Source organism: Pseudophryne corroboree, chromosome 5 (genome assembly GCF_028390025.1).
Source record: "Pseudophryne corroboree isolate aPseCor3 chromosome 5, aPseCor3.hap2, whole genome shotgun sequence".
NCBI classification, from domain to species: Eukaryota; Metazoa; Chordata; class Amphibia; order Anura; family Myobatrachidae; genus Pseudophryne; species Pseudophryne corroboree.
In genome coordinates this window covers 196149237-196174413 of record NC_086448.1, presented here as the reverse complement: position 1 = coordinate 196174413, position 25177 = coordinate 196149237, and the positions used below count along the sequence as shown (strand labels likewise).

At 47.0% G+C, this 25177-nt stretch overlaps 1 protein-coding gene across 1 annotated transcript in view; it reads right to left on the bottom strand.

The window, feature by feature from the left end:
* SKAP2 (src kinase associated phosphoprotein 2) overlaps positions 1-25177 on the bottom strand; it is a 678462-nt gene that overhangs the window by 225488 nt on the left and 427797 nt on the right. The window contains exon 5 of the mRNA XM_063921995.1: positions 11221-11295. Within this exon, the coding sequence (XP_063778065.1) occupies positions 11221-11295 (75 nt within the window). The remainder of the gene's footprint in view (positions 1-11220; positions 11296-25177) is intronic.

The window sequence follows — 25177 nt, the reverse complement described above, 5'->3', positions numbered from 1 at the left end:
GTCACACAGCTACCTCATTGCGCCTCTTTTTTTTCTTCTTTGCGTCATGTGCTGCTGTTTGGGGAGTGTTTTTTGGAAGGGCCATCCTGCGTGACACTGCAGTGCCACTCCTAGATGGGCCAGGTGTTTGTGTCGGCCACTAGGGTCGCTTAGCTTACTCACACAGCTACCTCATTGCGCCTCTTTTTTTCTTTGCGTCATGTGCTGTTTGGGGAGTGTTTTTTGGAAGGGCCATCCTGCGTGACACTGCAGTGCCACTCCTAGATGGGCCAGGTGTTTGTGTCGGCCACTGGGGTCGCTTAGCTCACTCACACAGCTACCTCATTGCGCCTCTTTTTTTCTTTGCGTCATGTGCTGTTTGGGGAGTGTTTTTTGGAAGGGCCATCCTGCGTGACACTGCAGTGCCACTCCTAGATGGGCCAGGTGTTTGTGTCGGCCACTAGGGTCGCTTAGCTTACTCACACAGCTACCTCATTGTGCCTCTTTTTTTCTTTGCGTCATGTGCTGTTTGGGGAGTGTTTTTTGGAAGGGCCATCCTGCGTGACACTGCAGTGCCACTCCTAGATGGGCCAGGTGTTTGTGTCGGCCACTTGGGTCGCTTAGCTTAGCCATCCAGCGACCTCGGTGCAAATTTTAGGACTAAAAATAATATTGTGAGGTGTGAGGTGTTCAGAATAGACTGAAAATGAGTGGAAATTATGGTTATTGAGGTTAATAATAAGAATTTACTTACCGATAATTCTATTTCTCGGAGTCCGTAGTGGATGCTGGGGTTCCTGAAAGGACCATGGGGAATAGCGGCTCCGCAGGAGACAGGGCACAAAAAGTAAAGCTTTTCCAGATCAGGTGGTGTGCACTGGCTCCTCCCCCTATGACCCTCCTCCAGACTCCAGTTAGGTACTGTGCCCGGACGAGCGTACACAATAAGGGAGGATTTTGAATCCCGGGTAAGACTCATACCAGCCACACCAATCACACCGTACAACTTGTGATCTAAACCCAGTTAACAGTATGATAACAGAGGAGCCTCTGAAAGATGGCTCCCTAAACAATAACCCGAATTAGTTAACAATAACTATGTACAAGTATTGCAGATAATCCGCACTTGGGATGGGCGCCCAGCATCCACTACGGACTCCGAGAAATAGAATTATCGGTAAGTAAATTCTTATTTTCTCTATCGTCCTAGTGGATGCTGGGGTTCCTGAAAGGAACATGGGGATTATACCAAAGCTCCCAAACGGGCGGGAGAGTGCGGATGACTCTGCAGCACCGAATGAGAGAACTCCAGGTCCTCTTTTGCCAGGGTATCAAATTTGTAGAATTTTACAAACGTGTTCTCCCCTGACCACGTAGCTGCTCGGCAGAGTTGTAATGCCGAGACCCCTCGGGCAGCCGCCCAAGATGAGCCCACCTTCCTTGTGGAATGGGCCTTAACAGATTTAGGCTGTGGCAGGCCTGCCACAGAATATGCAAGTTGAATTGTGTTACAAATCCAACGAGCAATCGACTGCTTAGAAGCAGGCGCACCCAACTTGTTGGGTGCATACAGTATAAACAGCGAGTCAGATTTTCTGACTCCAGCCGTCCTTGAAATGTATATTTTTAAAGCTCTGACAACGTCCAACAACTTGGAGTCCTCCAAGTCGCTTGTAGCCGCAGGCACTACAATAGGCTGGTTCAGGTGAAACGCTGATACCACCTTAGGGAGAAAATGCGGACGCGTCCGCAGCTCTGCCCTATCCGAATGGAAAATTAAATAAGGGCTTTTATAAGATAAAGCCGCCAGTTCAGATACTCTCCTGGCGGAAGCCAGGGCCAGTAACATAGTCACTTTCCATGTGAGATATTTCAAATCCACATTTTTTAGTGGTTCAAACCAATGGGATTTGAGGAATTCTAAAACTACATTTAGATCCCACGGTGCCACCGGAGGCACCACAGGAGGCTGTATATGCAGTACTCCTTTGACAAAAGTCTGGACCTCAGGGACTGAGGCCAATTCTTTTTGGAAGAATATTGACAGGGCCGAAATTTGAACCTTAATAGATCCCAATTTGAGACCCATAGACAATCCTGATTGCAGGAAATGTAGGAAACGACCCAGTTGAAATTCCTCCGTCGGAGCACTCCGATCCTCGCACCACGCAACATATTTCCGCCAAATGCGGTGATAATGCTTCGCGGTGACTTCCTTTCTTGCCTTAATCAAGGTAGGAATGACTTCTTCTGGAATGCCTTTTCCTTTTAGGATCTGGCGTTCAACCGCCATGCCGTCAAACGCAGCCGCGGTAAGTCTTGAAAGAGGCAGGGACCCTGTTGAAGCAGGTCCCTTCTCAGAGGTAGAGGCCACGGATCGTCCGTGACCATCTCTTGAAGTTCCGGGTACCAAGACCTTCTTGGCCAATCCGGAGCCACTAGTATCGTTCTTACTCCGCTTTGCCGTATGATTCTCAATACCTTTGGTATGAGAGGCAGAGGAGGAAACACATACACCGACTGGTACACCCAAGGTGTTACCAGCGCGTCCACAGCTATTGCCTGCGGATCTCTTGACCTGGCGCAATACCTGTCCAGTTTTTTGTTGAGGCGAGACGCCATCATGTCCACCATTGGTCTTTCCCAACGGTTTATTAGCATGTGGAAAACTTCTGGATGAAGTCCCCACTCTCCCGGGTGAAGATCGTGTCTGCTGAGGAAGTCTGCTTCCCAGTTGTCCACGCCCGGGATGAACACTGCTGACAGTGCTATCACGTGATTCTCCGCCCAGCGAAGGATCCTGGCAGCTTCTGCCATTGCACTCCTTCTTCTTGTGCCTCCCTGTCTGTTTACATGGGCGACTGCCGTGATGTTGTCCGACTGGATCAACACCGGTCTTCCTTGAAGCAGAGGTTCCGCCTGGCTTAGAGCATTGTAGATTGCTCTTAGTTCCAGAATGTTTATGTGAAGAGACTTTTCCAGGCTCGACCACACTCCCTGGAAGTTTCTTCCTTGTGTGACTGCTCCCCAGCCTCTCAGGCTGGCGTCCGTGGTCACCAGGATCCAATCCTGTATGCCGAATCTGCGGCCCTCCAATAGATGAGCCCTCTGCAACCACCACAGAAGAGATACCCTTGTCCTTGGAGACAGGGTTATCCGCAGGTGCATCTGAAGATGCGACCCTGACCATTTGTCCAACAGATCCCTTTGGAAAATTCTTGCATGGAATCTGCCGAATGGAATTGCTTCGTAAGAAGCCCCCATTTTTCCCAGGACTCTTGTGCATTGATGTACAGACACCTTTCCTGGTTTTAGGAGGTTCCTGACCAGGTCGGATAACTCCTTGGCTTTTTCCTCGGGAAGAAAAACCTTTTTCTGAACCGTGTCCAGAATCATCCCTAGGAACAGCAGACGAGTTGTCGGCATTAATTGGGATTTTGGAATATTCAGAATCCATCCGTGCTGCTTTAGCACCTCTTGAGATAGTGCTAATCCCATCTCTAGCTGTTCTCTGGACCTTGCCCTTATTAGGAGATCGTCCAAGTATGGGATAATTAATACGCCTTTTCTTCGAAGAAGAATCATCATCTCGGCCATTACCTTTGTAAAGACCCGAGGTGCCGTGGACAAACCAAACGGCAGCGTCTGAAACTGATAGTGACAGTTTTGTACAACGAACCTGAGGTACCCCTGGTGTGAGGGGTAAATTGGAACGTGGAGATACGCATCCTTGATGTCCAAGGATACCATAAAGTCCCCTTCTTTCAGGTTCGCTATCACTGCTCTGAGTGACTCCATCTTGAACTTGAACTTCTTTATGTACAGGTTCAAGGACTTCAGATTTAGAATAGGCCTTACCGAGCCATCCGGCTTCGGTACCACAAATAGAGTGGAATAATACCCCTTCCCTTGTTGTAGAAGAGGTACCTTGACTATCACCTGCTGAGAGTACAGCTTGTGAATGGCTTCCAAAACCGTCTCCCTTTCGGAGGGGGACGTTGGTAAAGCAGACTTCAGGAAACGGCGAGGTGGATCTGTCTCTAATTCCAACCTGTACCCCTGAGATATTATCTGCAGGATCCAGGGATCTACCTGCGAGTGAGCCCACTGCGCGCTGTAATTTTTGAGACGACCGCCCACCGTCCCCGAGTCCGCTTGAGAAGCCCCAGCGTCATGCTGAGGCTTTTGTAGAAGCCGGGGAGGGCTTCTGTTCCTGGGAAGGAGCTGCCTGTTGCTGTCTCTTCCCTCGACCTCTGCCTCGTGGCAGATATGAATAGCCCTTTGCTCTCTTATTTTTAAAGGAACGAAAGGGCTGCGGTTGAAAAGTCGGTGCCTTTTTCTGTTGGGGAGTGACTTGAGGTAGAAAGGTGGATTTCCCGGCTGTAGCCGTGGCCACCAAATCTGATAGACCGACTCCAAATAACTCCTCCCCTTTATACGGCAAAACTTCCATATGCCGTTTTGAATCCGCATCGCCTGTCCACTGTCGCGTCCATAAAGCTCTTCTGGCCGAAATGGACATAGCACTTACCCGTGATGCCAGTGTGCAGATATCCCTCTGTGCATCACGCATATAAAGAAATGCATCCTTTATTTGTTCTAACGACAGTAAAATATTGTCCCTGTCCAGGGTATCAATATTTTCAATCAGGGACTCTGACCAAACTACCCCAGCACTGCACATCCAGGCAGTCGCTATAGCTGGTCGTAGTATAACACCTGCATGTGTGTATATACTTTTTTGGATATTTTCCATCCTCCTATCTGATGGATCTTTAAGTGCGGCCGTCTCTGGAGAGGGTAACGCCACTTGTTTAGATAAGCGTGTTAGCGCCTTGTCCACCCTAGGAGGTGTTTCCCAGCGCTCCCTAACCTCTGGCGGGAAAGGGTATAATGCCAATAATTTCTTTGAAATTATCAGCTTTTTATCAGGGGCAACCCACGCTTCATCACACACGTCATTTAATTCTTCTGATTCAGGAAAAACTATAGGTAGTTTTTTCACACCCCACATAATACCCTGTTTAGTGGTACCTGTAGTATCAGCTAAATGTAACGCCTCCTTCATTGCCAAAATCATATAACGTGTGGCCCTACTGGAAAATACGGTTGATTCGTCACCGTCACCACTGGAATCAGTGCCTGTGTCTGGGTCTGTGTCGACCGACTGAGGCAAAGGGCGTTTCACAGCCCCTGACGGTGTTTGAGGCGCCTGGACAGGCACTAATTGATTGTCCGGCCGCCTCATGTCGTCAAACGACTGCTTAAGCGAGTTGACGCTATCCCGTAATTCCACAAATAAAGGCATCCATTCTGGTGTCGACCCCCTAGGAGGTGACATCCCCATATTTGGCAATTGCTCCGCCTCCACACCAATATCGTCCTCATACATGTCGACACACACGTACCGACACACAGCAGACACACAGGGAATGCTCTACACGAAGACAGGACCCACTAGCCCTTTGGGGAGACAGAGGGAGAGTCTGCCAGCACACACCAAAAAAAGCGCTATATATGACAGGGATAGCCTTATAATAAGTGCTCCCTTATAGCTGCTTTATATATATCAAAAAATTGCCATTAAATTTGCCCCCCCTCTCTGTTTTACCCTGTTTCTGTAGTGCAGTGCAGGGGAGAGACCTGGGAGCCGTCCTGACCAGCGGAGCTGTGAGAGGAAATGGCGCCGTGTGCTGAGGAGATAGGCCCCGCCCCTTTTCCGGCGGGCTCGTCTCCCGCTATTTTGTGAATCCAGGCAGGGGTTAAATATCTCCATATAGCCTCTGGGGGCTATATGTGAGGTATTTTTAGCCTTTTAATAGGTTTTCATTTGCCTCCCAGGGCGCCCCCCCCCAGCGCCCTGCACCCTCAGTGACTGCGTGTGAAGTGTGCTGAGAGGAAAATGGCGCACAGCTGCAGTGCTGTGCGCTACCTTTAGAAGACTGCAGGAGTCTTCAGCCGCCGATTCTGGACCTCTTCTTACTTCAGCATCTGCAAGGGGGCCGGCGGCGCGGCTCCGGTGACCATCCAGGCTGTACCTGTGATCGTCCCTCTGGAGCTGATGTCCAGTAGCCAAGAAGCCAATCCATCCTGCACGCAGGTGAGTTCACTTCTTCTCCCCTCTGTCCCTCGTTGCAGTGATCCTGTTGCCAGCAGGAATCACTGTAAAATAAAAAACCTAAGCTAAACTTTCTCTAAGCAGCTCTTTATGAGAGCCACCTAGAATTGCACCCTTCTCGGCCGGGCACAAAAATCTAACTGGAGTCTGGAGGAGGGTCATAGGGGGAGGAGCCAGTGCACACCACCTGATCTGGAAAAGCTTTACTTTTTGTGCCCTGTCTCCTGCGGAGCCGCTATTCCCCATGGTCCTTTCAGGAGCCCCAGCATCCACTAGGACGATAGAGAAAATACTTTGGGATCAAAATGACCCCCAAATTCTATGATTTAAGCTGTTTTTTAGGGTTTTTTAAAAAAAAACACCCAAATCCAAAACACGTTCGAACCCAAAACACGGCCGCGGAACCGAACCCAAAACCAAAACACAAAACCCGAAAAATTTCCGGTGCTCATCACTAATTGTGATGCCAAATGGAATGAAGTTGCTGGTAGTAGTTCAGCACTTATATGAGTTATTAATCAAGATTAAGCAATCACACATGTCACAGTTTTTATTTGGACTTTCGTACAGAAGGGGACAGCCTAATTTGATACTTCTCACTTGAGATATGCCTTTAGCAACCTATTTTATTTACTGAATTTCTGCATTTGTCTACTGTACCGCTCGTCTGTTCAATAGCTGACAGCAACCATAGTTCCTATATTAGCTTCCCAGGGTCTGACTAGGTGCCTGATTCCAAATGTACATACTGTAAAACTGATGCACGGATGCCTCACTGCGTGCGTGCATGTCTCCTTCTGTGAGATCGCTCACAGTGTCCCCAAGCATATTTAGAGGGGAATTTTGAGGATCCGTGGTTATGTAGCAGTTTTATGGCATGTCTGTATGTCTGACTCCATACTTAGGACCTAATTCAGAGATGTATGCAAACCTGATTGTTTCGCAGTTTAGCGATTATCAGTGGTCTGTGCATATGTCTAATGGGATAATTCAGACCTGACCGCTGCCGTGCATTTTCGCACAGCATGCCATCAGATCTGAATTGTGCATGCGTATGCACTGCAATGCGTCGGCGTGTCAGACGACTGCACCGTGCATCGGTGCTTAGCGACGGGATGGGGCAAAAATGTCGAAGCGCACGGGTGTTTGCAAGGTGATTGACAGGAAGAGGCCATTTGTGGTGGCAACTGACCATTTTACAGGAGTGTCCGGAAAAACGCAGGCGGGATCAGTCGTTTTCAGGGCGGGTGTCTGACATCAGCTCCGGCCCCGATCAGCTTAAAACAATCACAGGGGCTGAGTAAGTCCTGGAGTGAGCAGAGACTGCACAAACTGATGTTTGAGCAGCTCTGCTACAAAAGCGATCGCACACCGGCACAGCGATTTCCCCCTCCCCCTGTAGGCAGCGACAATATCTGATCACAGGGCAGCAAAAAACGCAGCCCAGCGATCAGGTCTGAATTGCCCCTAAGTATTAGCAATGGTCATGCAATGGTGATCGCAGAGAGGATTTATTTACAAAGTGATTGATCGTCAGGTACCATTAGGGGGCGGTAACGGAGATGGTGGCAAAATGCAGGCATGACACAAGCATTTTGGGGGCGTGTTTGAGGCTGCAAATGCGATTCGGTATGCAGCTGCAATGTCTCCATTATTAAAGTGTGTGTAAAGGGTGCCACTGCTATGGGGCCCAGAGCCTCAGGGGGGCCTGGACCCAGGTTATAAAGTTGCATATCAATTTCCCAGATTTGTCTGCTAAGCAGTTGGGTCTGATCCACTGCCATGCCTGAATTGTGTGACATTATATTTTCAGTGAGAGGAGTGTGTAGTGGATGTTATAATGGTAAGGGGGCACTAGAATGTGGCATAATTTGAACTGGAGGTCACTGTAATGTGGCGCAATATGAACGGAAAGGCACTGTAATGTGGCATAATCTGATCTGTTCATTGTAATGTGGAGGACACTATAATATTACATAATAAGAACTGGGCGCACTGTAATGTGGCATAATATTTAATGGGGGCACTGTAACATGGCTTAATTTGAACTGGAGGGCACTCTAATGTAGCACAGTATGAACAGGGGGCACTGTATGTTATAATGTGAAGTGGGGGCACTGCGTTGCATTATGTGTACTGACAGCCCAACAATCAGTGGAGGTTTTAAGTGCGGGCTAGCAGGGCAGAAGCCCGGGGGGCTGCTGCCAGAGGGTGTGGCTGCAGTCCCCCACTGGCACCCCCATACTAACTTGTCCCACTTCCAGCCACCTCTGGGTGGAAGGGAGGTATGAAGAGTGTAGCAAGTGCAAGCATGGACTATCTTAGTGGTGCGGCTGGACCCTACTATGTGGTGAGTGATCACACACATAGACACACACTCACACACCCACTCTCTCTCTCTCTCTCTCTCTATAGAGGGGCTCTACCTGGTGCAACATGTATAAAAAGCTCCACATGGCATACTGAGTATAAGGGGCTCTACCTGGCGCAACATGTATAAGGGGCTCTACCTGGCACAATGTGTGTATGAGGCTCTACCTGGAGTAATGTGTGTAACTGGCTCTGCCTGGTGCAATGTGTTAAAGGGCTTTATGTGGTTTAATGTGTATAAGGAGCTCTACCTGGTGAAATGTGTATAAGGGGCTCTACCTGGTGCAACATGTGTAAGGGGCTCTACTTGGTGCAATGTTTGTAAGGGGCTCTACCTGATGTAACGTGTGGAAGGGGCTCTACTTCGTGTAAGGGGCTCTACCTGGCGTAACGTGCATATAAGGGACTCTACCTAGCATAATGTGTAGAAAAGGGGCTCTACCTGGCATAATGTGTACATGGGGCTTTACCTGATATAATGTGTATAAGAGGCTCTGTACTACTGTGGTGTAATACGTGTAAGGGGCTCTAACATGGCATTATGTGTACAAGGGGTACTACTGTGTGGTGTAATGTGACTGATGGACCCTACTGTGCATGAAGCCATGCCCCTATATTTTTGCTGCGTGCCTCAGGCATGCACTGTCCCTTTTGTAAATGGGGTGGAGGGCACCAAAGGACATATTCGCCCTGGGCACAAGGTCTAGAACCAGCCCTGCCTACAATGTGACAAAATGTGAACTAGGGAACTTCCATGGTTCATAAAATAAACTAGGGCACTACTATGGTTCAGAAAATGAACTAGGGTATTATTATGGGGCATAAAACTAATAACTGCTGCGGAGAGGTGTCTCTCAAGAATCATTGGTACAGGGGCCCCTTCAATTTGCTGCTATGGGGCATACAAAGTTCTGTTTACGCCCTTGTCTACAGCGTCTTATTTTAGCCATACATCAGGATGATATCGATCCAACCAGCCAACTAGTTGGCTGCTGGAACGATAGTTGGGCAGTGTGTGGAAGCAAACAATAATCAGGTGTTTGCTCCCACGGGCTGAAAAACGCCCCAAACGGTTTGATTTTTCCCAACTGGTCGTTCAGGTGTATGGGAACTTTCCCCCCAACTGGACGATAAGTAAGTGGACACTGGACACTTTTTCTCTATCATGCCTGCCGGACTGCTGCTCACCACAGGAACCCCAGCAGTGGTGGAGGCATAGCGGGAGAATCAGGGGCAGCTGCGGCAGTACATCACTGCTGCCAGGCTGCTCCTGTCACCACGGGAGCCCTGTCAGCAGGAGCCGGGAGGAAGAACAGGGGCAGCCAAGGCAGTACATTACTGCTGCCAGACTGCCACTGTCACCACGGAACCCCTTTCAGCTGCGGAGGTCAGTGGGAGCCGGGAGGAAGATCAGGGGCACCTCCGGCAGTCCATCACTGCTTCCAGGCTATCCCTGTCACAAAGGGACCCCCAGCAGTGGCTCAGAGGGAGGAGGATCAGGGGCAGATGCGCAAGTATATTATTGTTGCCAGCCTGCCTCTGTCACCATGGGACCCCTGTCAACAGCAGAGGTCAGCGGGAGCCTGGAGGAAGATCAGGATAGCTGCGGCAGTAGAGAAAGAAGGACCTGAGACGCTGCTGCTGAATTAGCCATGCTGCATGCCTGTTTCTGTCCCCTGGGCATCGAAGGAAACAGGCAGGAACTGGGCATGTCAGGAGGGAGATAAGAGCTGGGCATCAGGAGAGGGTAGCTGAGCATGGGAAGAAGAGGGGAGCAGGGTGTAGGAGGAGAGAAGTAGTAGCCAGGCAGGCACTGCCCGCCTACTTCTGTGACATCACAAGTTGGAGAGAAGCTAGCTAGTCTGCTGAAACAGTTGAGAGGTTGGCTGATCTGATGAAAGTTGGTTAGGTATGTGGAGTACTGTTTTAGTTGGACAGACAAGTTGGACGGTTGGTGGTTTGGAGAGTTGGAGGAAAGTTGGTCTGATGTCTGGCTAGCATAATTACTTCCTATGCCCAGGCTGCGATATCATAGGGCCACTGCCGCTGACATTTGCAAAGCCACCCAATAAAAATCCAGCCAGCTGTGGCATTTACATATTTTTGAACAGCGCAAATTAAGAATCGTGTTGGTGTGCGATTTGTTTTCACACCTTATCGCCAAAACGTTTTTCGACGCAAATTTCAAAATGACTAAGAATCGAGTTTTCTTGCGTATTGTCAATCGATGGTGTCACTAGTCATGTTATGGAGTGTGTGAGTTCAGTCATTTTGGTTGTTGTTTTCTCCTGAATTTGCAAGTTGTGCTTACGTCGAAAACCGGAGTAAATTGGTGAAAATATTTTGATTGTTCCTAATCCGCACATTCTACAGTGTCATCACAACTGTGTTTGCTTATTATCCTTAGGGTCAGTTATGTGGTGGTGTACAGAGTTGTGCTTCGTATTATCCACAATATTTTATGATTGGCAGGCACAAGCACTGGTTTTGCCTATCACTTTGACCATAACTAATTTGATTTGGTCCTGGCCCACCAACCCAAGGCACCCCTGTAAGAGCCTAAGCGCACAGTTTGGGAACCACTGCTCCGCTCAACTATTAGATTACATTTCTGCAGTAGACATGTTCTATTTAATGATGACTTACCAAACACTGTACACATTGTATTATCAAGATTTTTTTGTTTGTTTTTTTATTATTATTCTATATCTGTTTTTTCAACCATTGAAAATGAAGACTCAAAACGTGCTTACCTTTTCTGCGCTTTTCAAGATATCCGCCCTTTGAAACCTCTAGATCCTGAGCAGCAACTGGTGGATACAGGTTCCCTAGAGAATGAAGACGTGTTATTATAATACAATGGGTATTCATTTTTTTTATCCAGTGGAGAAAGCAATAGCATTGAGATAGCGTTATCTGGGCTTCCCTCTGGTTCCCCAACTCCTGCAAAGCCTTCTCTGCCTGTTGGCAGTAAAGGCTTAGTTCGGATCTGACCCCTGCGATCAGCCATGTGTGTTTGATAGACACATAGGCTGATCACTGTGTAGAAACCCCAAAAACAAATCAGGGGCCAGTGGGGGTCATTTTGAGTTGCTGTATGACTAAGCTAAGTGACACAACCACCCATCTAGTAGTGTCACGCAGTGGCTGAATGTCGAAAGTGGGCCGCAATTGTTCGGTCCACTGATAGCATCTCCAGCACGCTCCAGTCACATTAAAAAAAATCTGCAATTGGTGAAATTATACGGCAGTACCCCAGGACTAATACAACAGTATCCCTGGACTCATACGGCAATGTCACACAGGATGGCACTTTTCAAAAACTAGTCCCCAAACAGCACCTCATGCAAAGATGTCGAAGAGGTGCAATGAGGTAGCTGTATGACTAAGCCAAGCAACACAAACAATTCCCACTGGAATTATACGTCCAAATCACTGGAATTAATTGGCAAGATCACTGTAATTATACGTCAAAATCACTGGAATTAATTGGCAAGATCACTGTAATTAATAATTATACGTCCAAATCATTGTAATTATACGTCCAAATCACTGGAATTAATTGGCAAGATCACTGTAATTAATAATTATACGTCCAAATCACTGTAATTATACGTCCAAATCACTGGAATTAATTGGCAAGATCATTGGAATTAATAAGTATACGTCCAAATCAATGGAATTAAATGGCAAAGTCTCGCTATCGCCTGCCTAGTGAAGTGGAATCTAGATGGGATTTGGTACCAGGGACACAATACCTCCATCAATTGTCTAAATCCCACTGCACTAATGGCGGATACCGGATGCACGTCTAACACCAACATAAATTTCAAGGCCTCAGTTACGAGGGATTCCATCCTCATGTGAAGCTGAACCAATAGCCATGAACATAGGCCAGGGCCTCAGCCGTTCCTTGCAACTCCGTGTCGTAAATGGTATATTGGCAAGTTTACATTTCTCCTCAGACCATTAAAATTTATTTTTTGGGGTCTTTTTACTGAACTTTGCCTTTTTGGATTTTACATGCCTCTACTATCACATTGGGCATCGGCCTTGGCAGACGACGTTGATGGCATTTCGTTGTCTACAGTATGTCATGGCTAGTGGCAGCAGCTTCAGCACTAGGAGGAAGTGGTTCTTGATCTTTCCATATTTTATCCTCCAAATTTTTGTTCTCCGTTATTTATATAACACAATATGCGGCACAGGAATGACTGATGGCTGATGCTGATGCACAGGACAGCAGTGGACATATAGCAGCAGCGTATACCACTGTGACTGCCTTATCACTGGAATGACTGATGGCCAGGACACTACCACTGGTCTGATGCAGCACAACACAGCAACACTGTGAGGGACTTCTTGTTGTTATTATTATTATTATTATTATTATTATTATTATACGTCAGCAGTGGACATATAGCAGCAGCGTATACCACTGTGACTGACTGGTCACTGGAATGACTGATTGCCAGGACACTACCACTGGTCTGATACAGGACAACACAGCACCACTGAAAGGGACTTATACACCTACACTGGATATATGGCAGCAGAGGACACCACCACTCTGACTGGTCACTGGACTGATGCTGCACAAGACACTACCCCTGGTCTGATGCAAGACAACACAGCAAAAATGCAAGGGACTTATACAGCAGCCAGTAGCACTGGGGACATATAGCAGCAGAGGATACCAACACTGTGACTGGCTGGACTGATACAGCACAATACACTGACTACACTGGACTGGACTGAGCAGCACAACACAGCACAAGACTCGCCACCCCACTTTCCCGCCGCCACACAGACACTGAGGACGGAGACAAGTCCTCTCACTACACTCTCTGAGACTGGAGTGAAAATGGTCGCGACGCGCGGCTCCTTATATGGAATCCAAATCCTGTGAGAATTCAACAGCAAGATCATGGCGTTTTGCCTCGTTCGGGTTTCCGAGTCAGGCAGGAAAACCCGAGCCGGGCTCAGAAACCGGACTCGAATGGTGAAGTTCGGTACGGTTCAGATCTCTGGGACCCGAACCCGCTCATCTCTAATTTTTACAATTTGAAAATTCTGAACTTAGAATGCTGTTTATCGGAGACAAGGCAACAATCGGAATCCTGAATGTCACAGCGCAAAGCTACAGACACATATCATATATGTTGGGAAATGTGCCTATTTTTCACACATTGCCAGACGTCAAACAATCAGCAGTCACAATCATATATTGATCTGGTATGGTGGGAAATCCAGTTGGCAAATATTGTAATTCATGTACTGTATGTACTGCACTCACTGGTCCATGGTCATTCTGTTGTTATCTGAAGGGTCCAGACTACTCTAACCTGTTTGTATATGGGGAAGAGGAGGGGTGACAAAAATAGTACCCAATCAAATGGTCGATAGTAATTATGTCGACATTCATTATGTCGTCATTAGAATGTTCACATGGTTCATCATGTCCACAGGCACCACATCAACATAATTAAAATGTTAACATGTTCACAATGTTGACATCCAAAATGTCGCCATGTGAAGGCCTCCCCCTGCGCCACCAAGAAGGTTAGGCTGCAGGGGAGTTAGGGCTAGGCACTAGGGCAGTGGCGTAGCAATAACCCCCACAGACCCCGCGGTGGCTTGGAGGCACTGGGAGGCTTGTTGGAGCTGGGGGTCTGTGGGGGCTATTGCTATGCCACGGCCTGGAGATACTGGTTTGCGGTCCGGTCGCACTTGCCCCCATTGAAAATGTCCTTTCAAAATAGCGTGGCCATTTTGAGAGGGACATTTTTAATGGGGTTAGGTACATCAGTACCGCAGACTCGCAGCAGCGGCCGGAGGGGGTGAGTGTGTTAAATTCCCTGACAACTAGCAGAACCCGCTGACAGCAAGCAGGACATTTTCAATGGGGGCAGGAACGACAGTACCACAGACCCGCGGAGGTGATCGGGGGGATAGTGGGAACCCCCTGACAATGAGTAGAACCCCTGGCAATGAGCAGGTACCATGGGGCGGGGAGCGCCTGAAACTTTTTAGGTGAAGGGGCGGCTAATTTATAGTTATGCCACTGCACTAGGGGGAGGGTTACAAATTGGGGTAAGATACCAGCACACAGCTGAATCACCCGTCTGCACCAAAACGCCTCACATTACTGCCGGGACCTGGAAGAAAGTGCTGGAGACCAGGTAAGTGACCCCTGGGCCACCAGAGACATTAGGTCGACATTCTATCATGTTGACATTACATCTGTGTAGACACGAAGGATATCGACATTGTAACTGACGGCATGCTAAACATATTGTATTCTTGTGTCGACCTGATGAATGTACACCAGATGCATACCGACCTAATATACCACACCCGACAAACATTAAAAGTGCTTTTATGTATTGGGCAGAGGCGTAACTAAGGGGGGTCGAGCAGGGCACATGCCCTGGGCACCGTGGCAGGCCCAGCAGAAGGGGGCGCCGCCAACCAGGGCATCGTACCTGCTCCGCCCGCACGCCTCCGTCAATGTGCTGCTGATGCCGCCCTCCCGCGTTAGGGAAGGGCCGGGTGCATGCTCTGTGATAATGAGCAGCAGCAGCATAAAGTAACCTGCTGACAGTGAGGGTCAGAGGAGCATGTGTTGAGCCCAGATTGGTGGAGTCCAGCACATGCTTATCAGACCCGAGCAGGGGACGGGGCTACAGCGGCATCTACAGCTCTTTTCCTGGGCCCTGGCTGGCAGCGTGGAAGAGGAGAGAGCAGCTGCTGGAGGCTACAAGTCATCAAGGTGAGGGTACCTCTGTGTTTGTGTGTGACCCTGACTGCAGGTGTCTCCATGTTCCCCTCCCTCCACCAGTGTGTCGCCATGCCCCCCTCCCCCCATAACCAGTGTGTGTTTCCATGTTCCCCTCCTCACAACAGTGTGTCTGCATGCCCCCCTACCCCCCATCAGCAGTGTGTGTGTGTCTCCATGTTCTCCTACCTCCACCTGTGTGTCTCCATACCCCCACCAGCAGTGTGTGAATCCATGCCCCCTCCCCCTCCAGTGTGTGTCTCTATGTCCCACTTCCCCCTACCAGTGTGTCTTCATGCACCCTCCCCCCACCAGCAATGTGTGTGTCTCCATGCCCAACTCACCCCCACCGTGTGTGTCTCCATGTCCCCCTTCCCCCACCAGAAGTGTATGTCTCCATGTCCCCCTCCAGCAGTGTGTCGCCATGTCCCCCTCCCCCCACCAGTGTATGTGTCTCCATGTCCCCCTCCAGCAGTGTTTTTCCATGTCCCCCTCCCCCCACCAGCAGTGTGTTTCTCCATGTCCCCATCCAGCAGTGTGTCTCCATGTCCTCCACCTCCCCCCAGCAGAAGTGTGTGTCTCCATGTCCCCCATCCAGCAGTGTCTCCATGTCCCCCTCCCCCCACAAGCAGAGTGTGTCTCCATTCCCCCCTCCCCCCACCAGCAGTGTGTGTCTCCATGTCCCCCGCCCCCAAGCAGTGTGTGTCTCCATACCCCCTCTCCCCACCAGCAGTGTGTGTCTCCATGTCCCCCTCCAGCAGTGTGTCTCCATGTCCCCCTCCGTCCACCAGCAGTGTGAGTATCTCCATTCAACATCGCAGGGGGGCTCATCTACCGCATTGCGATGTTAATCGCATATGTTAGTACATATGCGAATAGTATCGCTGCGGTAGGCGACGAGGGGCGGCAATGTATTTTAATACATCCCGCCCTCTCTGTCAGAATGCCAGCACAGGGCGCTCAGGTACAGTGCAGTCTCCCTGACAGCAGAAGCATGAGCTTCCAGCGCATGGGACACACACACAGAGACACAGAGTGCGATGGCGTGTGTTGATTGACGATGCAGTGGGAGGTGATGGTGTGCTGAGTGACGACGCAGGGGGAGGTGATAATGTGCTGAGAGATGTCGCAGGAGGAGGTGATGGTGTGGCTGAGAGATGATGCAGGGGGTGGTGATGGTGTGACTGAGATATGACGAGAGGGAGATGATGGTGTAGCTGAGAGACTCAAAGGGCAGGATGTGACACAGGGGGTAGGATGTGACACAGGGGGCAGGATGTAAGTCTTGCTAAACCACTGTTGCATGTTGCTGACCTTGTTTATATTCCTATACAAACAGTCATCTTCTGGACGATGGGTTCTTCTACATGAATAGTGATTACCGACTGAAGACGCCGTCTGCCTCAGAGGATACAGTTCTTCAGAGGTTCCATATTGTGAGAAATCATCATACAGGTAAGGTGCATGTTGAACTGTAAAGAATGTGTGACGTGAAACACGTGGTGTGTCATGTTGTCGCAACCCATTTTGCAGTGGCCACGCCCCTTCTGGTATGTGACCACGGCCATTTTTCCTGGCGCGCGCTGGAAGGCTTTTCTTTTCTTTTTCATTTTTTTAGAAGTGTGTGTGTGTGTGTGTGTGTGTGTGTGTGTGTGTGTGTGTGTGTATGTGTGTGTGTGTGGAGGGGGGGGATGGGTGTCATTATGTAATGAGTGAGTGTTATCTATTTTGTCTGCACTTGGACACAACAGTGCTGGATCTGTGCATTTGATATAACTGCATGCTGAGAGCAGCTTTATGTCATATCACAGAGCAACATAAGCAACACTAACTGATGATATAAACATAGAAAAAAACTCAAAAGAAAGTTAGAAAGCAAAAGCAATATTTTTATGTACAATTTGCAGAAATGCGAGTACAGGCTAATTATAAATTTAGGGCCTGATGTAGTGACGCCTGAATTGTCAGGAGGTGCGGGTTCACAACCAAAAATCATGCCTCGTAAATGATTGCCACTTTAAAAAAAAGTCTGAGTTTTCCTGGGAACCTTCACCTTTGGCCAACTAGGATGTCATTACATCTGGCCTACAGTATATATTAGCTTAAGATAAAAAACTTTACATAAATTAATTTTATGATCACCACCTACACTCTAGGAACCTGGCATGTGGCAAGCCAGTAATACCATTATTTTACTGTTGTCAATACAAAGGCCGATATAGTGGAGAGAACTTGATCTAAGATAAACATGTGAAAAAACAAAAGTTAAAGTGCTAGTACTTTATCTCAACGGCATGCGGCTTAACTCGTGATGTAACATATAACACTTAACATTGGGAAAATATTTAATAAAATGTAATCTTAAAATGACAGCAAGAGAGGAAAAAATTGATGGGAGGTCCAGCAAGGTCTACAGGACTCATCATCTAAATTAGCCTTATTACGAGAAGCTACAGCAGTAAAATAAGAAATACAATGAAAGCCTCGTAATTCAAGAGCTATTTTTTCAGTCCACAAGACAGGAGTAACAAAACAGCATCTGGGAGATGCATCTTTCTCAATAACCTGTGCCAAGAAAGAGGAAAAGCAGTCTGCTGTAAAGGGTCTATCAGATATTTTGAATATCGCGGTGAGTGAACTTACGTCAAGTGAGAGCGGACGCTGTGTGACATTTCCTGCTTTTAACACTACACAAACATATCTTCAGTATTTAAAAGATAAGAATACAATATCATTGTCTCTGTTAACAGGAGAGATGCCCTTTCTCTGACAACTGTCAGTAGTTTTTTTCTTGTTTTCTTTTTGATACGACCCAGAGTCTAACACACCACAACATTACACATACAAACACACATTAATACTTAACCAAGCAGCAACTTTCCAGCTGCTGTACAGCTTCTAGCATGTTGTATAGTCTAGAGACGTGTTTTGGACTGTATCTACTAATCACTCATTTGCATTACTATATGCAGTGCCATCTCTAGAGGCGGACGAGCCGTGTAATCGCACTGGGCGTCCGCCATGGCACTTGAATGCTGCTGTTACCTGCTCCCCTTCCTCCCAGCCATAGTCATCCGCTAGCTGGAAAGAGTTTTGAGAAACAGTGCGGATGCGTTGTGATGTCACGACGCTACTGTGTCATTTCGCAAAACTCCGCCCAGTGAGCGGAGTACTGTCCTTTGGCGCCAGCAAGTTTCACCACTGGCAATGAGCACTAAACACCTCTGGCAACGACCTTTAAACAACCCTAGCAACGAGCATTAAACACCCTTGGCAAGAAGAATGAGCCAGTGCATTAAACCCCTGGCAACGTTCATTAAACACCCTTGGTAAGGAGCACTAAACACCCCTGGTAAAGAGCATTAAACACCCCTGGCAACGAGCATGACACCCAAAGCATGAAACCCCTGGCAACGAGCATGACACCAAAAACATGAAACCCCTGTCAATGCACATGACACCCAAAGCATGAAAACCCTGGCAATGAGCATGACACCCAAAGCATGAAACCCCTGGCAACAAGCAGGTAATTCATTGCTGTGTATGGATTATGTTCCCAATGTCAAAGTGCAGCAACAAAAGAAAATAAGGTGTTAGCATGCATAAAACGGGAATTGAGAAAAGGAATGAGAGTGTAATCCTGCCACTGTACAAATCATTGGTACGGTCACACCTTGAATATTGTGTACAGTTCTGGGCCCCACACTATAAAAAAATATCTTGGAACTTGAAAGTGTTCAGAGGAGAGCCACCAAACTGATCAAGTGGTTAGAGGCACTGGATTATGAGGAAAGGCTTACTAGGTTAGATATCTTTACACTCGAAAAGAGGTGGCTGAGAGGGGACATTAATAATATTTACAAATATATAAAAGGACAATACAAGGATCTATCAGATGATTTGTTTATCGAAAAACTGCTACACAGGACACGTGGACACCCTCTGAGGTTAGAAGAGAGAAAATTTCATACACAACGAAGGAAAGAGTTCTTCACAGTAAGGACAGTAAAAATTTGGAATTCTCTGCCAGTGAAGGTACTAATGGTGGACTCAGTCAATGGGGGGAATGCAATTGTTTGAAAAGTCGGTTGGGTGTCTGTTTTTTCCTGTCTATTAGATAGGAAAAAACAGATGTTATATAAAATAACATCTTTCATAATGAACGATAGATAACAAGAGACGTTACACTATGCTCACTCTTTAAGGAACGTTAATTTTTTTTAAACAAAAATGTAAACTATCACTTGAAATAAAGAAAAGTTGAAAATAGAATTATACACATGCATTTTTATTATGTATATTTAACAATAATGTTTGAACTCACAAACAACATCTTAAATCTGTAGGCAGTGATGTTAATTTAAGTTCATCAATATGCAGCAGGTGTTATTACATCTTAAATAAATAATTTAGTTAAAGTCTATTTGCACATAAAAAGTTTTATTAATTCAGCTGAGCATTGTGTGTCAAAATTGTCCAAAACATGGACATTAAATCCAAATGTCATGTGTCTACACACTGGATGACATTTTCATAAATCGATCATTTCTTTCTTTCTAAATATCACATTTAATTCAGTAATTACTGTCGTCGATCCACAGAAATACACACACACGTTTATAAAAATATGCGTGTGTTTGCTTGTGTATCAGTTTGTGTGTACAAAAGCACTGAGAATTTATGTTACTTTTTAAATGTTCTTAATCACACCCATCTGAACATCTGAAATTGTGATTTCTGCCAGTGTTGCAGAAATTGTCATGGCTTGACAGAGCATTAAATAGTACAGATGTTTCTCAATATAACTCCATAAGTTTGTGTAGGACCCATGTGCACAGAACAGTCTGTAGGGATCACGCTGTCATAACATGGATTAAGTTCCATAAATTACAAGTTGAGTACACAGAAGAATAAATTTATTTTTTAATGGCATACATAGAATATTTTGGGAAACGTGTGCAAAGTTGAATATATTTTATTCATAACGTGCTTCCACAATAGTATAGATAGATCTAAGTGAACATATTTTTTTTAAAAAATAGAATATAACTGTTTTTGTCAGAAAAAAAATATTTGGTATATATTGTTTTATAAGTGTTTTATATGTGTTTGTAAAAAATCTTATTACATTTTTTTACTTTAGTATAAAAATATTATTTTAGTCATTCAGATTATTTGTACAGGACACTATCTTCTTAACCATTTGAATACATATTTACCACTGCCTTATAATGTATAAAACTCATGTTATGATCAAGAATTGAGGCACAAACTGCAAATCAAATACACATAGATCTATCTCAGTAATGGCCATCATCATACACATCAAGGACCTCATACCTGGCCCTCTAACCTTCAAATGTGCCATTCTGTACATTATCCAGGAAATGTCTCTGCACCCTTACATCAGCAGCTTACTGAAAATGCCCCCACACACCCCTTAGATGTTCCATATGCTACAGATATCTCCTTAATATGTCCCCACATGCTACTAAGAGCCCACCCCTTGCCGCAACACGCACACTATTTCAGTGTACCAGCACCCACCCACTGATAATCTAAATGCTGATTAACACTGGATGTTTACTGATTTTACCTTGTTTTGTATGCATTAAATAAGTAGGAAACATGAACATGTTGAAGAAAGAGTATGGCCACGTGGTGCTGATGTGCTGCATGATTTTCCCACCCAAAGATCACACGGTCACATGATGCAGAAGTCAGAGGGTTACATCTAATTCTCTGCTTTATGACCTGCTGAGCTTCAGTAGCAACCGTGGGTGAAGCTCAAAGCACATATAGCAGTATGGAACATGGGGGCATAGGTGAAACCTCAGAGGGCTGCTAGTGGCTCATTACTCTTGCCCAAAACTGGTCAATACAGTGTGTTTCTAACTGTAAATGAAAGTGTTCAAGTTACAAGTGTAGAAGTTGTTTTAGTACTAGAGAAATAAGATAGACACTGACAGAAAGAAGATAGAGGTCATTTCATATGACCGGTGTAGCATAAACCTCTAGGCTATGGTTCAGGTAACATTAAGGTACTGTACATTAGGTATTTTAGTGCTGGTAACGGTGTGATGGGATTTTCAGTCAATCGTTAAGGTTTTATTTCGTGGGGAGGGTGTCTTTTGATTTAACATTATTGTTCAAGGTTTAGGGGAGAGGTCTCTTTCCTAGAAGATTTTTCGGAAAGAAAGTCCTCTTCTTTGAGCTCTAGTTTGTGCCCTGAGATGCTTTCCTCGTCAATCTGTGAGTTATTAGGGGGACATTTACTAAGCAGTGATAAGAGCGGAGAAGTGAGCCATTGGAGAAGTGCCCATGGCAACCAATCAGCACTGAAGTAACATCTATAATTTGCATACTATAAAATTATACAGAGCTGCTGAATGGTTGATGGGCAACTTCTCCACTGGCTCACTTCTCCACTCTTATCACTGCTTAGTAAATGTCCCCCTTAGGCTGATATTACCAGTCTGGGGTAAACAGCACCACCGATCCAGGTGGCCTTCTCCTTTCATTGTTTGGGGATATTGGATGCCTCAAGCTACTGAAGTATGGGTGGGCAGTTTGCCACCTACTGATGGAGGAAAACAGCTTGCACTTGGCCCCTCTTTCAATTTGGTTGTTAGTGAGGATGAGCTGATATATGGCCCCTTCCTGATAATCTTTGATTGATAGAGCGGTTGGCCCAAGAGTTAGGTTAGTTTTAGTCTTTCCTTGCAATTCTGTAATGCCGTTCTTTCTTTGCCACGCTACTTTGTTTCTAATAAATAAAGCTGACCTTTTTTCCTGGCAAATATGTGTCCCTGTCTTTATTTAAGTTAAGGTATTATCACTTATGTGTGTAAATGGGAGCTGACGTCAGCCGATAAAGAGTTTAACAACTGTCATGTAAAATATATATTTTTTCGCATTAGAGAACACATTACACAAGTGAATTCCAGTGAAGTCACGTATTGTGCAATGTTATCTCTAATCTGAGTGGTCTGAAAATGAAACTGCTATAGGCCTGGGAGACTCATCATCTACATAAGGTGCTGGTACAGGGGTGAGAGGGGAGAATTTGTTGCTATAGGGTTTAGAGGGTAGAATCTACTGCTACAGGGTGAAAAAAGGAGAATATGCTGTTACAGGGTTTAGAGGGAAAACTACTGTTACAGAGGTTAGAGAGGAGAATCTGCTGTTACAGGGGTTAGAGGGAAGAATCTACTGTTACAGGGGTTAGAGGGGAGAATCTACTGTTACAGGGGTTAGAGGGGAAAATCTACCGTTACAGGGGTTAGAGGGGAGTATCTACTGTTACAGGTGTTAGAGGGGAGAATCTACTTTAACAGGATTAGAAGGGAGTATCTACTGTTACAGGGGTTAGAGGGAAGAATCTACTGTTACAGGGGTTAGAGGGGAGTATCTACTGTTACAGGTGTTAGAGGGGAGAATCTACTTTAACAGGGTTAGAAGGGAGTATCTACTGTTACAGGTGTTAGGGGGGGAGAATCTACTTTAACAGGGTTTGAAGAGAGTATCTACTGTTACAGGTGTTAGAGGGGAGAATCTACTGATACAGGGGTTTGAGGGGAGAATATACTGTTACAGGATTAGAGGGGAGAATCTGCTGTTACAGGGTTAGAAGGGAGTATCTACTGTTACAGGGGTAGGGGGAAGAATCTACTGTTACAGGGGTTAAAGGGTAAAATCTACTGTTACAGGAGTTAGAATAAATAAAGCTGACCTTTTTTCCTGGCAAATATGTGTCCCTGTCTTTATTTAAGTTAAGGTATTATCACTTATGTGTGTAAATGGGAGCTGACATCAGCCGATATAGAGTTTAACAACTGTCATGTAAAATATTTTTTTTTTCACATTAGAGAACACATTACACAAGTGAATTCCAGTGAAGTCACGTATTGTGCAATGTTATCTCTAATCTGAGTGGTCTGAAAATGAAACTGCTATAGGCCTGGGAGACCCATCATCTACATAAGGTGCTGGTACAGGCAGTGGCGTAACTAGAAATTTTTCTCCCCCAAGCCAAAAAATCCTTCGGCGCCCCCCCCCCCCCCATACCCCCCCCATACCCCCCGTAATTGGCACTAGCAAAGGTAGAAAAATGCGCGCGCCGCAGGGGCGCGCCGGCAAAAAGGGTGTGTGGCTTTGTCGAAATGGGCGTGGCTTTGCGTGGAGGGCGTGGCATTGCAGGAAAAGACTACCTTATACCCCAGTTTTGCAACCTGCACGCCCAGACGTTGGCCACCACAGGAAAGAAAAATAATCCTGATTCATGCCCCTTACATTATTTGTCATTTTTCCTCCTTATAGTAATGCCCAGTATACATTATTCCACATACTGCAATGGCCCTTAGACATTATTCCACACACAATAATGCACATGACACAATATGCACACACTGTAATGCCCCAGACACATTATGCCACACACCGTAATGCCTGTGACACATTATGACAGGAATCGCAATGCCCGTTATACATTATGCTACACACTGCAATGCCCCTGATACATTATAGCACATACAATGTCTGTGACACAGTATGACACACACCACAATGATCCTGAGACATTATACCACATACCACAATGCCCGTGATATAGTATACAACACACCGTAATGCCTGATACATTATGACACACACCGCAATGTCCGTGATACATTATGCCACACACCGTAATGCCCATTACACATTAAGTTCTACAGTAAGGCTTCTAATTACTTTTAAATTACCTGCTCGTTGCCAGGGGTTTCATGCTCTTGGTTCCATGCACGGTGCCAGGGGTTTTCATGCTCAGGGTGTCATGCTCGTTGCCAGGGGTTTCATGCACTGGGTGTCATGCTCGTTGCTAGGGGGTAGTGCTTGTTGCTAGGGCCATGCTCCCAGTGCCACATATGCCCCCAGTACCAGATATTCCCCCACAGTGCCAGGTATATGCTCCTAGTGCCAGATATTCCCCCACAGTGCCAGGTACATGCCCCCAGTGCCACATATACCCCCCCCCCCCAGTGCCACATATGTCCCCTCAGTGCCTGCTCCCCCCAGTGCCAAATATTCCCCCACAGTGCCACATATGCCCCCTCAGTGCCTGCTCCCCCCAGTGCCAAATATTCCCCCACAGTGCCAGGTATATGCCCCCCAGTGCCAGATATTCCCCCACAGTGCCAGGTATATGCCTCCAGTGCCAGATCTTCCCCCCACAGTGCCAGGTATATGCCCCCAGTGCCAGATCTGCCCCCACAGTGCCAGGTATATGCCCCTAGTGCCAGATCTACCACCACAGTGCCAGGTATATGCCCCCAGTGCCAGATCTTCCCCCCACAGTGCCAGGTATATGCCCCCAGTGCCAGATCTGCCCCCACAGTGCCAGGTATATGCCCCCAGTGCCAGATCTGCCCCCACAGTGCCAGGTATATGCCCCCAGTGCCAGATCTGCCCCCACAGTGCCAGGTATATGCCTCCAGTGCCAGATCTTCCCCCCACAGTGCCAGGTATATGCCCCCAGTGCCAGATCTGCCCCCCACAGTGCCAGGTATATGCCCCCAGTGCCAGATCTGCCCCCCACAGTGCCAGATCTGCCCCCACAGTGCCAGGTATATGCCCCCAGTGCCAGATCTGCCCCCACAGTGCCAGGTATATGCCCCCAGTGCCAGATCTTCCCCCCACAGTGCCAGGTATATGCCCCCAGTGCCAGATCTGCCCCCCACAGTGCCAGGTATATGCCTCCAGTGCCAGATCTGCCCCCCACAGTGCCAGGTATATGCCCCCAGTGCCAGATCTTCCCCCCACAGTGCCAGGTATATGCCTCCAGTGCCAGATCTGCCCCCCACAGTGCCAGGTATATGCCCCAAGTGCCAGATCTTCCCCCCACAGTGCCAGGTATATGCCCCCAGTGCCTGCTCCCCCGTGCCCCCCCATCCCAT